The 14,296-nt window shown below is 50.8% G+C and overlaps 1 protein-coding gene across 9 annotated transcripts in view; it reads left to right on the forward strand.

The window, feature by feature from the left end:
* Positions 1-14,296, forward strand: part of LOC129861938 (tight junction protein ZO-1-like) — a 215,094-nt gene that overhangs the window by 174,901 nt on the left and 25,897 nt on the right. For all 9 annotated transcript variants that reach the window (XM_055933150.1, XM_055933152.1, XM_055933153.1 and 6 more), the window contains 5 exons: positions 6,850-6,958; positions 10,021-10,240; positions 11,273-11,457; positions 13,226-13,321; positions 13,451-13,533. In XM_055933150.1, the coding sequence (XP_055789125.1) occupies positions 6,850-6,958; positions 10,021-10,240; positions 11,273-11,457; positions 13,226-13,321; positions 13,451-13,533 (693 nt within the window). The remainder of the gene's footprint in view (positions 1-6,849; positions 6,959-10,020; positions 10,241-11,272; positions 11,458-13,225; positions 13,322-13,450; positions 13,534-14,296) is intronic.

Genomic DNA, 14,296 nt, shown 5'->3' on the forward strand with positions numbered 1-14,296 from the left:
ATCAATGCCATCAGCTATTGAATTTCACTCCAGTGTTATATAGTTCCCACTGGAATGAAATAAATATTAAAACATTTTAGATGTTTCATACACTAGCAAATCTGTGTTGACACACTAAAACAGACTAAAGATTTACAGGGGAAATGCTGTAACGTACCACTGGTTTACATCTCAAAAGTTCGTCCCAAATGGAAGCCTATTCCTTAAATAGTGCACTACTTTTGTCTAGTGCCTGTGGTAAAGTAGTGCACTCTAAAGGGATAAGGGTGCCATGTGGAACAAGTCCAAAGCTTTTCCTTCGCTGGTTGATTTAATGGTTTGAAACAACCGGCTGCTCCAAGATTCCTGCTCTTTCAGAGGCGGTCTCCTAGCAATGTGCTCACACAAAAACAGTGTCTCTCTAGATCTCTCTCTCTTCTCCCTCCTCTCTCTCTCCCTCCTCCACCCCCTCCTCTCTCCTCCCTCCTCCACCCCCTCCTTTCTCCTCCCTCCTCCACCCCCTCCTCTCTCCTCCCTCCTCCACCCCCTCCTTTCTCCTTTCTCCTCCCTCCTCCACCCCCTCCTTTCTCCTCCCTCCTCCATCCCCTCCTCTCTCCTCCCTCCTCCACCCCCTCCTCTCTCCTCCCTCCTTTCTCCTCCTCCCTCCTCCACCCCCTCCTTTCTCCTCCCTCCTCCACCCCCTCCTCTCTCCTCCCTCCTCCACCCCCTCCTCTCTCCTCCCTCCTCCACCCCCTCCTCTCTCCTCCCTCCTCCACCCCCTCCTCTCTCCTCCCTCCTCCACCCCCTCCTCTCTCCTCCTTTCTCCTCCACCCCCTCCTTTCTCCTCCCTCCCCCACCCCCTGCTCTCTCCTCCCTTCTCCACCCCCTGCTCTCTCCTCCCTTCTCCCACATCTCCTCCCTCTCTCTCTCTCTCTTTCTCTCTCCTTCACGCCGTCATCTCTCCTCTCTTCTCCAACCCCTCTTCCCACTCTCTCTCTCTCCTTCACACTCTAGTCTCTCCACCAACCCTTCTTCCCTTTCTCTCTCCCTCCTTCACCCCCTCCTCTCTCCTCCAACCCCTCTTCCCTCTCTCTCTTTCTCTGCCCCATTTCTCTTCTTCCCTCAGAGCCGAATATCTTTTCGTTTCTACTCCTCCACTCCTCCCTCCGAGCATAATGTGTAATGGCATGGATCTTAGTTCATAGTACACCCCCTCCTCCACCCCCTCTTCTCTTCTCCCTCCTCTACCCCCTCCTCTCTCCTCCCTCTTCCACCCCCTCCTCTCTCCTCCCTCCTCCACCCCCTCCTCTCTTCTCCCTCCTCCACCCCCTCTTCTCTCCTCCCTCTTCCACCCCCTCCTCCACCCCTCCTCTCTTCTTCCTCTTCCACCCCCTCCTCTCTTCTCCCTCCTCCACCCCTCCTCTCTTCTTCCTCTTCCACCCCTCCTCTCTTCTTCCTCTTCCACCCCCTCCTCTCTTCTCCCTCCTCCACCCCTCCTCTCTCCTCCCTCTTCCACCCCCTCCTCCACCCCTCCTCTCTCCTTCCTCTTCCACCCCCTCCTCTCTTCTCCCTCCTCCACCTCTCCTCCCTCTTCCACCCCCTCCTCCACCCCTCCTCTCTCCTTCCTCTTCCACCCCCTCCTCTCTTCTCCCTCCTCCACCCCTCCTCTCTCCTCCACCCCCTCTTCTCTTCTCCCTCCTCCACCCCTCCTCTCTCCTCCCTCTTCCACCCCCTCTTCCACCCCCTCCTCTCTCCTCCCTCTTCCACCCCCTCCTCTCTTCTCCCTCCTCCACCCCTCCTCTCTCCTCCCTCTTCCACCCCCTCCTCTCTTCTCCCTCCTCCACCCCTCCTCTCTTCTCCCTCTTCCACCCCCTCTTCTCTTCTCCCTCCTCCACCGCCTCCTCCACCCCCTCCTCTCTCCTCCACCCCCTCCTCTCTTCTCCCTCCTCCACCCCTCCTCTCTCCTCCCTCTTCCACCCCCTCCTCTCTTCTCTCTCCTCCACCCCCTCCTCTCTTCTCCCTCCTCCACCCCTCCTCTCTCCTTCCTCTTCCACCCCTCCTCTCTCCTTCCTCTTCCACCCCTTCTCCCTCCTCCACCCCTCCTCTCTCCTCCCTCTTCCACCCCCTCCTCTCTCCTCCCTCTTCCACCCCTCCTCTCTCTTCCACCCCCTCCTCCCTTCCTCTCTTCTCCCTCTTCCACCCCCTCTTCCACCCCCTCTTCTCTTCTCCCTCCTGCACCCCTCCTCTCTCCTCCCTCTTCCACCCCCTCCTTCACCCCCTCCTCTCTCCTCCCTCTTCCAACCCCTCCTCCACCCCTTCCCCTCTTCTCCCTCTTCCACCCCCTCTTCCACCCCCTCTTCTCTTCTCCCTCCTGCACCCCTCCTCTCTCCTCCCTCTTCCACCCCCTCCTTCACCCCCTCCTCTCTCCTCCCTCTTCCACCCCCTCTTCTCTTCTCCCTCCTCCACCCCCTCCTCAACCCCCTCCTCCACCCCCTCCTTCACCCCCTCCTCTCTCCTCCCTCTTCCACCCCCTCTTCTCTTCTCTCTCCTCCACCCCCTCCTCCCTCCTCCACCCCCTCCTCTCTTCTCCCTCTTCCACCCCCTCTTCTCTTCTCTCTCCTCCACCCCCTCCTCCCTCCTCCACCCCCTCCTCTCTCCTCCCTCTTCCACCCCCTCTTCTCTTCTCCCTCCTGCACCCCTCTTCTCTTCTCCCTCCTCCACCCCCTCCTCTCTTCTCCCTCCTCCACCCCCTCCTCTCTTCTCCCTCTTCCACCCCCTCTTCTCTTCTCCCTCCTCCACCCCCTCCTCAACCCCCTCCTCCACCCCCTCCTTAGTTTATAGTACAAGGTCAGGGTTATAGTCACCAGGGCTTATGCTGAAGGAACCAAGACATGAGGATGTTGTGGAGACATGTAGGCCAGCAGCACTATTGACTCGTGGCGTGTTAAAGATGCTGTAACATATGACAGGCCTGTCAACTGTATGTGATCCCTGTTGGAAATGAATCCTCCATCTTTTTCCATGCCACGAATTAACACTTATCCACACAACCCCCAGATAACTAGATAACTAACGTCATCAACATGACAAGGAACAGCCCTTTACATGTCCTCTGCTTTCCAAGGCCCACATCATCAAAATCAAATCAAATGTTATTTGTCACATGCTCCGAAGACAACAGGTGTCCTCCTTCACCTTACAGTGAAATGCTGACTGACAAGCCCTTAACCAACAATGCTTTTAGAAGTTAAGAAAATAAAAAAATAAAAAAAATAAAAGTAACTTATATAATTAAACAGCAGCAGTAAAATAATCAAGCGGGGCTATATACAGGGTGTTACGGTACAGAGTCAATGTGGAGGCTATATACAGGGTGTTAAGGTACAGAGTCAATGTGGAGGCTATATACAGGGTGTTAAGGTACATAATCAATGTGGAGGCTATATACAGGGTATTACGGTACAGAGTCAATGTGGAGGCTATATACAGGGTGTTACGGTACAGAGTCAATGTGGAGGCTATATACAGGGTATTACGGTACAGAGTCAATGTAGAGGCTATATACAGGGTGTTACAGTACAGAGTCAATGTGGAGGCTATATACAGGGTGTTACAGTACAGAGTCAATGTGGAGGCTATATACAGGGTGTTACGGTAGAGTCAATGTAGAGGCTATATACAGGGTGTTAAGGTACAGAGTCAATGTGGAGGCTATATACAGGATGTTACGGTACAGAGTCAATGTGGAGGCTATATACAAGGTGTTACAGTACAGAGTCAATGTGGAGGCTATATACAGGGTGTTACGGTAGAGTCAATGTAGAGGCTATATACAGGGTGTTAAGGTACAGAGTCAATGTGGAGGCTATATACAGGGTGTTAAGGTACATAATCAATGTGGAGGCTATATACAGGGTATTACGGTACAGAGTCAATGTGGAGGCTATATACAGGGTGTTACGGTAGAGTCAATGTAGAGGCTATATACAGGGTGTTACGGTACAGAGTCAATGTGGAGGCTATATACAGGGTGTTACGGTACAGAGTCAATGTGGAGGCTATATACAGGGGGTACTGGTACAGAGTCAATGTGGAGGCTATATAAAGGGGGTACCGGTACAGAGTCAATGTGGAGACTATATACAGGGTGTTACGGTACAGAGCCAATGTGGAGGCTATATACTGGGTGTTACAGTACAGAGTCAATGTGGAGGCTGTATACAGGGGGTACCAGTACAGAGTCAATGTGGAGGCTATATACAGGGTGTTACGGTACAGAGCCAATGTGGAGGCTATATACTGGGTGTTACAGTACAGAGTCAATGTGGAGGCTATATACAGGGTGTTACGGTACAGAGTCAATGTGGAGGCTATATACAGGGTGTTACGGTACAGAGTCAATGTGGAGGCTATATACAGGGTGTTAAGGTACAGAGTCAATGTGGAGGCTATATACAGGGTGTTACGGTACAGAGTCAATGTGGAGGCTATATACAGGGTGTTACGGTACAGAGCCAATGTGGAGGCTATATACAGGGTGTTACGGTACAGAGTCAATGTGGAGGCTATATACAGGGTGTTACGGTACAGAGTCAATGTGGAGGCTATATACAGGGTGTTACGGTACAGAGTCAATGTGGAGGCTATATACAGGGTGTTAAGGTACAGAGTCAATGTGGAGGCTATATACTGGGGGGAACCGGTACAGAGTCAATGTGGAGGCTATATACAGGGGGTACCGGTACAGAGTCAATGTGGAGGCTATATACAGGGTGTTAAGGTACAGAGTCAATTTGGAGGCTATATACAGGGTGTTACGGTACAGAGTCAATGTGGAGGCTATATACAGGGTGTTACGGTACAGAGTCAATGTGGAGGCTATATACAGGGTGTCACGGTACAGAGTCAATGTGGAGGCTATATACAGGGGGTACCAGTACAGAGTCAATGTGGAGGCTATATACAGGGTGTTACGGTACAGAGCCAATGTGGAGGCTATATACTGGGTGTTACAGTACAGAGTCAATGTGGAGGCTATATACAGGGTGTTACGGTACAGAGTCAATGTGGAGGCTATATACAGGGTGTTACGGTACAGAGTCAATGTGGAGGCTATATACAGGGTGTTAAGGTACAGAGTCAATGTGGAGGCTATATACAGGGTGTTACGGTACAGAGTCAATGTGGAGGCTATATACAGGGTGTTACGGTACAGAGCCAATGTGGAGGCTATATACAGGGTGTTACGGTACAGAGTCAATGTGGAGGCTATATACAGGGTGTTACGGTACAGAGTCAATGTGGAGGCTATATACAGGGTGTTACGGTACAGAGTCAATGTGGAGGCTATATACAGGGTGTTAAGGTACAGAGTCAATGTGGAGGCTATATACTGGGGGGAACCGGTACAGAGTCAATGTGGAGGCTATATACAGGGGGTACCGGTACAGAGTCAATGTGGAGGCTATATACAGGGTGTTAAGGTACAGAGTCAATTTGGAGGCTATATACAGGGTGTTACGGTACAGAGTCAATGTGGAGGCTATATACAGGGTGTTACGGTACAGAGTCAATGTGGAGGCTATATACAGGGTGTCACGGTACAGAGTCAATGTGGAGGCTATATACAGGGGGTACCGGTACAGAGTCAATGTGGAGGCTATATACAGGGTGCTACGGTACAGAGTCAGTGTGGAGGCTATATACAGGGTGTTACGGTACAGAGTCAATGTGGAGGCTATATACAGGGTGTCACGGTACAGAGTCAATGTGGAGGCTATATACAGGGGGTACCGGTACAGAGTCAATGTGGAGGCTATATACAGGGTGTTACGGTACAGAGTCAGTGTGGAGGCTATATACAGGGTGTTACATAACAGAGTCAATGTGGAGGCTATATACAGGGTGTCACGGTACAGAGTCAATGTGGAGGCTATATACAGGGGGTACCGGTACAGAGTCAATGTGGAGGCTATATACAGGGGGTACCGGTACAGAGTCAATGTGGAGGCTATATACAGGGGGTACCGGTACAGAGTCAATGTGGAGGCTATATACAGGGGGTACCGGTACAGAGTCAATAGTGAGGCTATATACAGGGGGTACCGGTACAGAGTCAATGTGCGGGGGCACCGGTTAGTCGGGGTAATTGAGGTAATATGTTAATGTACGGAAGAGTTAAAGTGACTATGCATAGATTATAAACAGTTAGCAGCAGCAGCGTAAAAGAGGGTTCCGGGTAGCCGTGTGATTAGATGTTCAGGAGTCTTATGGCCTGGGGGTAGAAGCTGTTAAGAAGCCTTTTGGACCTCGACTTGGCTCTCCGATACCGCTTGCCGTGCGGTAGCAGAGAGAACAGTCTATGACTAGGGTGGCTGGAGTTTTTGACAATTTTTAGGGCCTTCCTCTGACACCGCCTGGTATAGGGGTCCTGGATGGCAGGAAGCATGGCCCCAGTGATGTACTGGGCCGTACACACTACCCTCAGGGGTGCCTTGCGGTCGGAGGTCGAGCAGTTGCCATACCAGGCAGTGATGCAACCAGTCAGGATGCTCTCGATGGTGCAGCTGTAGAACCTTTTGAAGATCTGAGGACCCATGCCAAGTCTCCTGGGGGTGAAATAGGTTTTGTCGTGCCCTCTTCACGACTGTCATGTTCAACATGACAAGGAACAACCCTTTACATGTCCTCGATGCTTTCCAAAGGCCCACATCATCAACATGTTCAACGTGACAAGGAACATGTATTGTGCTGTGATCTGTTATAGATTCTACGATCCACAACGTTATATGAAACGTTACGCGAATACCCTTAAATCTCCTTTCCCATGGTCACCGTTGAACAATCTTCCTATTTTCTTCCTCCTTCCAGGTTAATAATGTGGATTTTGCTAATATAATCCGAGAAGAGGCGGTGCTGTTCCTCCTTGACCTCCCTAAAGGTGAAGAGGTCACCATCCTGGCCCAGAAGAAGAAGGATGGTGAGTACGGGAGGACGAGAGGAAACTGGATGAATCACAGACTGAGGACTGGTCCACTTCATCCCTCTCAGGGTTTTTCAAAAGTCTCCTCGGGGATCCCCAGACGGTCCGTGTGTTTGAACTATTCCACAGCTAGCTTACCTGATTCAACTGGTCAACTAATCATCAAGCCGATGACTACTTGAATCAGGTGAGGAGCTAGTTCAGGGCTAGCTATTTAAAAAAAAATATATATATATATATATTTTAGGTCTGGGAATCCCTGAGGAGAGGTCTGAAAAACACTGTTATATATCAGTATTTGCAGATCTGAAGGTTCCGACAGGTACAATCAGTTTATCTGAGGGTTCCGACAGGTACAATCAGTTTATCTGAGGGTTCCGATATGTACAATCAGTTTATCTGAGGGTTCCGATAGGTACAATCAGTTTATCTGAGGGTTCCGATAGGTACAATCAGTTTATCTGAGGGTTCCGATAGGTACAATCAGTTTATCTGAGGGTTCCGATAGGTACAATCAGTTTATCTGAGGGTTCCGATAGGTACAATCCGTTTATCTGAGGGTTCCGATTGGTACAATCCGTTTATCTGAGGGTTCCGATAGGTACAATCAGTTTATCTGAGGGTTCCGATAGGTACAATCAGTTTATCTGAGGGTTCCGATAGGTACAATCAGTTTATCTGAGGGTTCCGATAGGTACAATCCGTTTATCTGAGGGTTCCGATAGGTACAATCCGTTTATCTGAGGGTTCCGATAGGTACAATCCGTTTATCTGAGGGTTCCGATAGGTACAATCCGTTTATCTGAGGGTTCCGATAGGTACAATCCGTTTATCTGAGGGTTCCGATAGGTACAATCCGTTTATCTGAGGGTTCCGATAGGTACAATCCGTTTATCTGAGGGTTCCGATAGGTACAATCCGTTTATCTGAGGGTTCCGATAGGTACAATCAGTTTATCTGAGGGTTCCGATAGGTACAATCAGTTTAGTGGGGAAGCTTCCACCATACAGATCTGCAATCATCAAATACTTAGGGCCAAGGTAACGGGAGAGAAGCACATTGGGACCCGTTGAACTTCCATCATCTGAGATGTATCTCTATTGCTCTGCTCTCCTTTCTGTCTGTCTCTGACTCTGTCTCTGTCTCTGTCTCTGACTCTGTCTCTAACTCTGTCTCTAACTCTGTCTCTGACTCTGTCTCTGACTCTGTCTCTAACTCTGTCTCTGACTCTATCTCTAACTCTGTCTCTAACTCTGTCTCTAACTCTGTCTCTAACTCTGTCTCTGACTCTGTCTCTCTGTTAACTCTCTGTCTCTGACCCTGTCTCTGACTCTGTCTCTGTCTCTGACCCTGTCTCTGACTCTGTCTCTAACTCTGTCTCTAACTCTGACTCTGTCTCTGTCTCTGTCTCCAACTCTGTCTCCAACTCTGTCTCCAACTCTGTCTCCAACTCTGTCTCAAACTCTGTCTCAAACTCTGTCTCAAACTCTGTCTCCAACTCTGTCTCCAACTCTGTCTCCAACTCTGTCTCTGACAGTCTCTAACTCTGTCTCTAACTCTGTCTCTAACTCTGTCTCTGTCTCCGACTCTGTCTCCAACTCTGTCTCCAACTCTGTCTCTAACTCTGTCTCTAACTCTGTCTCTAACTCTGTCTCTAACTCTGTCTCTAACTCTGTCTCTGACTCTGTCTCTGACTCTGTCTCTGACTGTCTCTAACTCTGTCTCTGACTCTCTCTGTCTCTCTGTTAACTCTCTGTCTCTGACTCTGTCTCTGTCTCTGACTCTGTCTCTGTCTCTGACTCTGTCTCTGTCTGTAACTCTGTCTCTGTCTCTAACTCTGACTCTGTCTCTAACTCTGTCTCTGTCTCTGTCTCTGTCTCTAACTTTGTCTCTAACTCTAACTCTGTCTCTAACTCTGTCTCTAACTCTGACTCTGTCTCTAACTCTGTCTCTGACTCTGTCTCTGACTCTGACTCTGTCTCTGACTCTGTAACTCTGTCTCTGTCTCTAACTCTGTCTCTAACTCTGTCTCTAACTCTGTCTCTAGCTCTGTCTCTAACTCTGTCTCTGTCTCTGTCTCTAACTCTGTCTCAAACTCTGTCTCCAACTCTGTCTCCAACTCTGTCTCTGACTGTCTCTAACTCTGTCTCTAACTCTGTCTCTGACTCTGTCTCTAACTCTGTCTCTGTCTCCGACTCTGTCTCCAACTCTGTCTCTAACTCTGTCTCTAACTCTGTCTCTAACTCTGTCTCTAACTCTGTCTCTAACTCTGTCTCTGACTCTGTCTCTGACTCTGTCTCTGACTCTGTCTCTGACTGTCTCTAACTCTGTCTCTGACTCTCTCTGTCTCTCTGTTAACTCTCTGTCTCTGACTCTGTCTCTGACTCTGTCTCTGTCTCTGACTCTGTCTCTGTCTGTAACTCTGTCTCTGTCTCTAACTCTGTCTCTGTCTCTGTCTCTAACTTTGTCTCTAACTCTAACTCTGTCTCTAACTCTGTCTCTAACTCTGTCTCTAACTCTGTCTCTAACTCTGTCTCTGACTCTGTCTCTGACTCTGTCTCTGTCTGTAACTCTGTCTCTGTCTCTAACTCTGTCTCTAACTCTGTCTCTAGCTCTGTCTCTAACTCTGTCTCTGTCTCTGTCTCTAACTCTGTCTCTGTCTCTAACTCTGTCTCTAACTCTGTCTCTAACTCTAACTCTGTCTCTGACTCTGTCTCTAACTCTGTCTCTGTCTCTAACTCTGTCTCTGTCTCTAACTCTGTCTCTAACTCTGTCTCTAACTCTGTCTCTAACTCTGTCTCTGACTCTGTCTCTGACTCTGTCTCTGACTCTGTCTCTGACTCTGACTCTGTCTCTAACTCTGTCTCTAACTCTGTCTCTAACTCTGTCTCTAACTCTGTCTCTAACTCTGTCTCTAACTCTGTCTCTGTCTCTAACTCTGTCTCTAACTCTGACTCTGTCTCTAACTCTGTCTCTCAACACTCTGTCTCTCAACTCTGTCTTTCTCTCAACTCTGCCTCTAACTCTGATACTCAAACTCAGTCTGTGTTCTGGTCCAGTGTACCGGCGGATCGTGGAGTCTGATGTGGGCGACTCGTTCTACATCCGGACCCACTTTGAGTATGAGAAGGAGTCTCCGTACGGCCTGAGCTTCAACAAGGGAGAGGTGTTCAGAGTGGTGGACACCCTGTACAACGGTAAGCTGGGCTCCTGGCTGGCCATCCGCATCGGGAAGAACCACCAGGAAGTGGAGAGAGGCATCATCCCCAACAAGAACAGGTGATGATGACACTCAAAAAAAATCAGTTTTGTTTATTTGAAAACAGAATGTGTTCTGTATAACTTACCTGTTTGTTTTTTTAGACAATCATGTAAATGCATTAAAACAATAAGGGGAAGATTCACACTGGTCACAAGTCATGGTAACAATGTTAACGTCACGTTGTCCTCTCGTAGCTTTAACCACATTTGTTATGATTATCATTGCCGTGTAAGTGCCTCTGTGTTGGCACGTTAGCCGTGCCAAGTTTCCTGGATAGTGTCACAGACACATGAAAGCCCTCTACAGAGGTGTCTCTCTCTCATTCTCTTGTTCTGAATAGAAAAGCAACTCCAGCACCCCCGGTGATTTTGATTCCCCGAAAATGTCATGCATATTTTTCACCGACATTTCAATCAATAGACCTTCATCATCTGAGTTATACAGAGAACTAAATCTCATTCTCATTTTTTTTAAATAATAATTTTTTGTACACCTTTTTCTCCCCAATTTCGTGGCATCCAATTGGTAGTTACAGGCTTGTCTCATCGCTGCAACTCCCGTACAGAAGAGAGGGAGAGGCGAAGGTCAAGAGCCACGCGTCCTCCGAAACACAACCCAACCAAGCCGCACTGCTTCTTGACACAATGACCACTTAACCCGGAAACCAGCCGCACCAATGTGTCGGAGGAAACACCATACACCTGGGCAACTGTGTCAGCGTGCACTGCGCCCGGCCCGCCACAGGAGTCGCTAGAGCGCGATGGGACAAGAACATCCCGGCCGGACGAAAACTAACCCGGACGACGCTGGGCCAATTGTGCGCCGCCCCATGGGTCTCCCGGTCACGGCCTGGCTGCAACAGAGCCTGGACTGCCTTAAACCACTGCACCACTCGGGAGACCGAATCTCATTCTCTTTTACAGAGAATAACATAATGACAAACTTCTCTCTACTCTGGGCGTGAAATACACCCTCCCCAAGACAGCAGGGTTAGGGTTAGTTATCGAGTTAGTTAGTTGTCCAACTCCCTCTCCTCTATTTGTCTCCAGAGCGGAGCAGCTGTCCAGCGTGCAGTACAGCCTCCCCAAGACAGCTGGGGGCGACAGGGCAGACTTCTGGAGGTTCAGGGGCCTGAGGAGCTCCAAGAGGAACCTGAGGAAGAGCAGAGAGGACCTGTCGGCCCAGCCCGTCCAGTCCAAGTTCCCCGCATACGAGAGGGTGGTGCTTAGAGAAGGTGAGGATGACTTGCCTTGTAATAACACATTATAAACGCTTATATGTGCGTGTAACACATAAAGCCTCCTCCCTCAGCCCCTCCTCTCTCAGCCCCTCCTCCCTAAACCCTCCTCCCTCAGCCCCTCCTCCTGAAAAACTCCTCCCTCAGCCCCTCTTCCCTCAGCCCTCCTCCCTCAGCCCTCCTCCCTAGCCCCTCCTCCCTAACCCCTCCTCCCTCAGCCCCCCCCTCCCTCAGCCCCTCCTCCCTAAGCCCCTCAGCTCTCAGCCCTCCTCCCTAAGCCCCTCTTCCCTCAGTCCTCCTCCCTAAGCCCCTCCTCCCTCAGCCCCTCCTCCCTAAGCCCCTCAGCCTTCCTCCCTCAGCCCTCCTCCCTAAGCCCCTCCTCCCTCAGCCCCTCCTCCCTAAGCCCCTCCTCCCTCAGCCCCTCCTCCCTAGCCCCTCCTCCCTCAGCCTCTCCTCCCTAAGCCCCTCTTCCCTCAGCCCCTCCTCCCTCACCCCTCCTCCCTCACCCCTCCTCCCTAACCCCTTCTCCCTCAGCCCCTCCTCCCTCACCCCTCCTCCCTCACCCCTCCTCCCTAGCCCCTCCTCCCTCACCCCTCCTCCCTAGCCCCTCCTCCCTCAGCCCCTCCTCCCTCACCCCTCCTCTCTAGCCCCTCCTCCCTCACCCCTCCTCCCTCACCCAGCCTCCGTAACCCCTCCTCCCTAACCCCTCCTCCCTAGCCCCTCCTCCCTCACCCCTCCTCCCTCACCCCTCCTCCCTCGCCCCTCCTCCCTCACCCCTCCTCCCTCACCCCCCCTCCCTCACCCCTCCTCCCTAGCCCCTCCTCCCTCAGCCCCTCCTCCCTCACCCCTCCTCCCTAGCCCCTCTTCCCTCAGCTCCTCCTCCCTAACCCCTCCTCCATAACCCCTCCTCCCTCACCCCTCCTCCCTAGCCCCTCCTCCCTCAGCCCCTCCTCCCTAACCCCTCCTCCCTCAGCCCCCCCCTCCCTCAGCCCCTCCTCCCTAAGCCCCTCAGCTCTCAGCCCTCCTCCCTAAGCCCCTCTTCCCTCAGCTCCTCCTCCCTAACCCCTCCTCCCTAACCCCTCCTCCCTCGCCCCTCCTCCCTCACCCCTCCTCCCTCACCCCCCCTCCCTCACCCCTCCTCCCTAGCCCCTCCTCCCTCACCCCTCCTCCCTCACCCCTCCTCCCTAGCCCCTCCTCCCTCAGCCCCTCCTCCCTCAGCCCTCCTCCCTCAGCCCTCCTCCCTAGCCCCTCTTCCCTCAGCCCCTCTTCCCTAACCCCTCCTCCCTCACCCCTCCTCCCTAGCCCCTCCTCCCTAGCAACTCTTGTAAATCTTAACCTGTCTCTAATAGCGGTCAGCTTTCATAACGTAGCGCCAACTATAAATATTGTCTTTCAATTGATAGAGGGGAGAAAAGACCCCTGGAATGTAACACTACAGTTTAATGCTACACAATCCTGACCCAAATATTCTGCTTTTACTATATGTTACGCTGTTTTTATAATGAAACAATTGTTAATACTTTTAGAATATCTCTTTTCTTTAGTTGTGTAGTTTTAGTTATACATTTGTATTACTGTTCTTGTCCATTTAGTGTTCTGTATTTTGTCATGTTTCCAACGTTTTGGTGTGGACACCAGGAAGAATATCTGTTGCTTCTTCCACAGCTAATGGAGAGACAAATTTAAAAAATCACACAAAATCACTAATCCTCCCACTCAGTCTAATGTACTGTGATGGTCTTCTGTTGTGGGGTGTTTTGTCCAGCTGGTTTCCTGAGGCCTGTGGTGACATTTGGACCCATCGCAGACGTGGCACGAGAGAAACTCTCCCGAGAGGAGCCCGATCTGTTTGAGCTCGCAAGTGAGTAACAAAGTGTATCAAAATGACATTCACACACGCTGTGATTAGTTTTCTAGAATTCCATTAAAAACGAGTTAATTATAGGAACGATTAAAGAACTATGAAACTGTTCCTTCTCGTGTGTTCCAGAGAGTGAACCGAGAGACGCGGGGAAAGACCAGCGTAGTTCTGGAATCATCCGTCTCCACACCATCAAACAGATCATCGACAGAGTGAGTTTGCCTTTTACACATACTGTCACTCATTTCAATAGGACTCATTTTGATTTGAGGAATTTCTGGGTTTTCTTTTCCACAATTGTTGTGGAATGACACTGACTGTGGTGAGGCCCTCTGCTCCTGTAGGAGGAATACTGACTGTGTTGAGGCCCTCTGCTCCTGTAGGAGGAATACTGACTCTGTTGAGGCCCTCTGCTCCAGTAGGAGGAATACTGACTGTGTTGAGGCCCTCTGCTCCTGTAGGAGGAATACTGACTGTGTTGAGGCCCTCTGCTCCTGTAGGAGGAATACTGACTGTGTTGAGGCCCTCTGCTCCAGTAGGAGGAATACTGACTGTGTTGAGGCCCTCTGCTCCAGTAGGAGGAATACTGACTGTGTTGAGGCCCTCTGCTCCTGTAGGAGGAATACTGACTGTGTTGAGGCCCTCTGCTCCAGTAGGAGGAATACTGACTGTGTTGAGGCCCTCTGCTCCTGTAGGAGGAACACTGACTGTGTTGAGGCCCTCTGCTCCAGTAGGAGGAATACTGACTGTGTTGAGGCCCTCTGCTCCTGTAGGAGGAATACTGACTGTGTTGAGGCCCTCTGCTCCAGTAGGAGGAATACTGACTGTGTTGAGGCCCTCTGCTCCAGTAGGAGGAATACTGACTGTGTTGAGGCCCTCTGCTCCTGTAGGAGGAATACTGACTGTGTTGAGGCCCTCTGCTCCAGTAGGAGGAATACTGACTGTGTTGAGGCCCTCTGCTCCAGTAGGAGGAAT

The sequence above is a fragment of the Salvelinus fontinalis genome, chromosome 9 (genome assembly GCF_029448725.1).
Source record: "Salvelinus fontinalis isolate EN_2023a chromosome 9, ASM2944872v1, whole genome shotgun sequence".
Classification (NCBI taxonomy): domain Eukaryota; kingdom Metazoa; phylum Chordata; class Actinopteri; order Salmoniformes; family Salmonidae; genus Salvelinus; species Salvelinus fontinalis.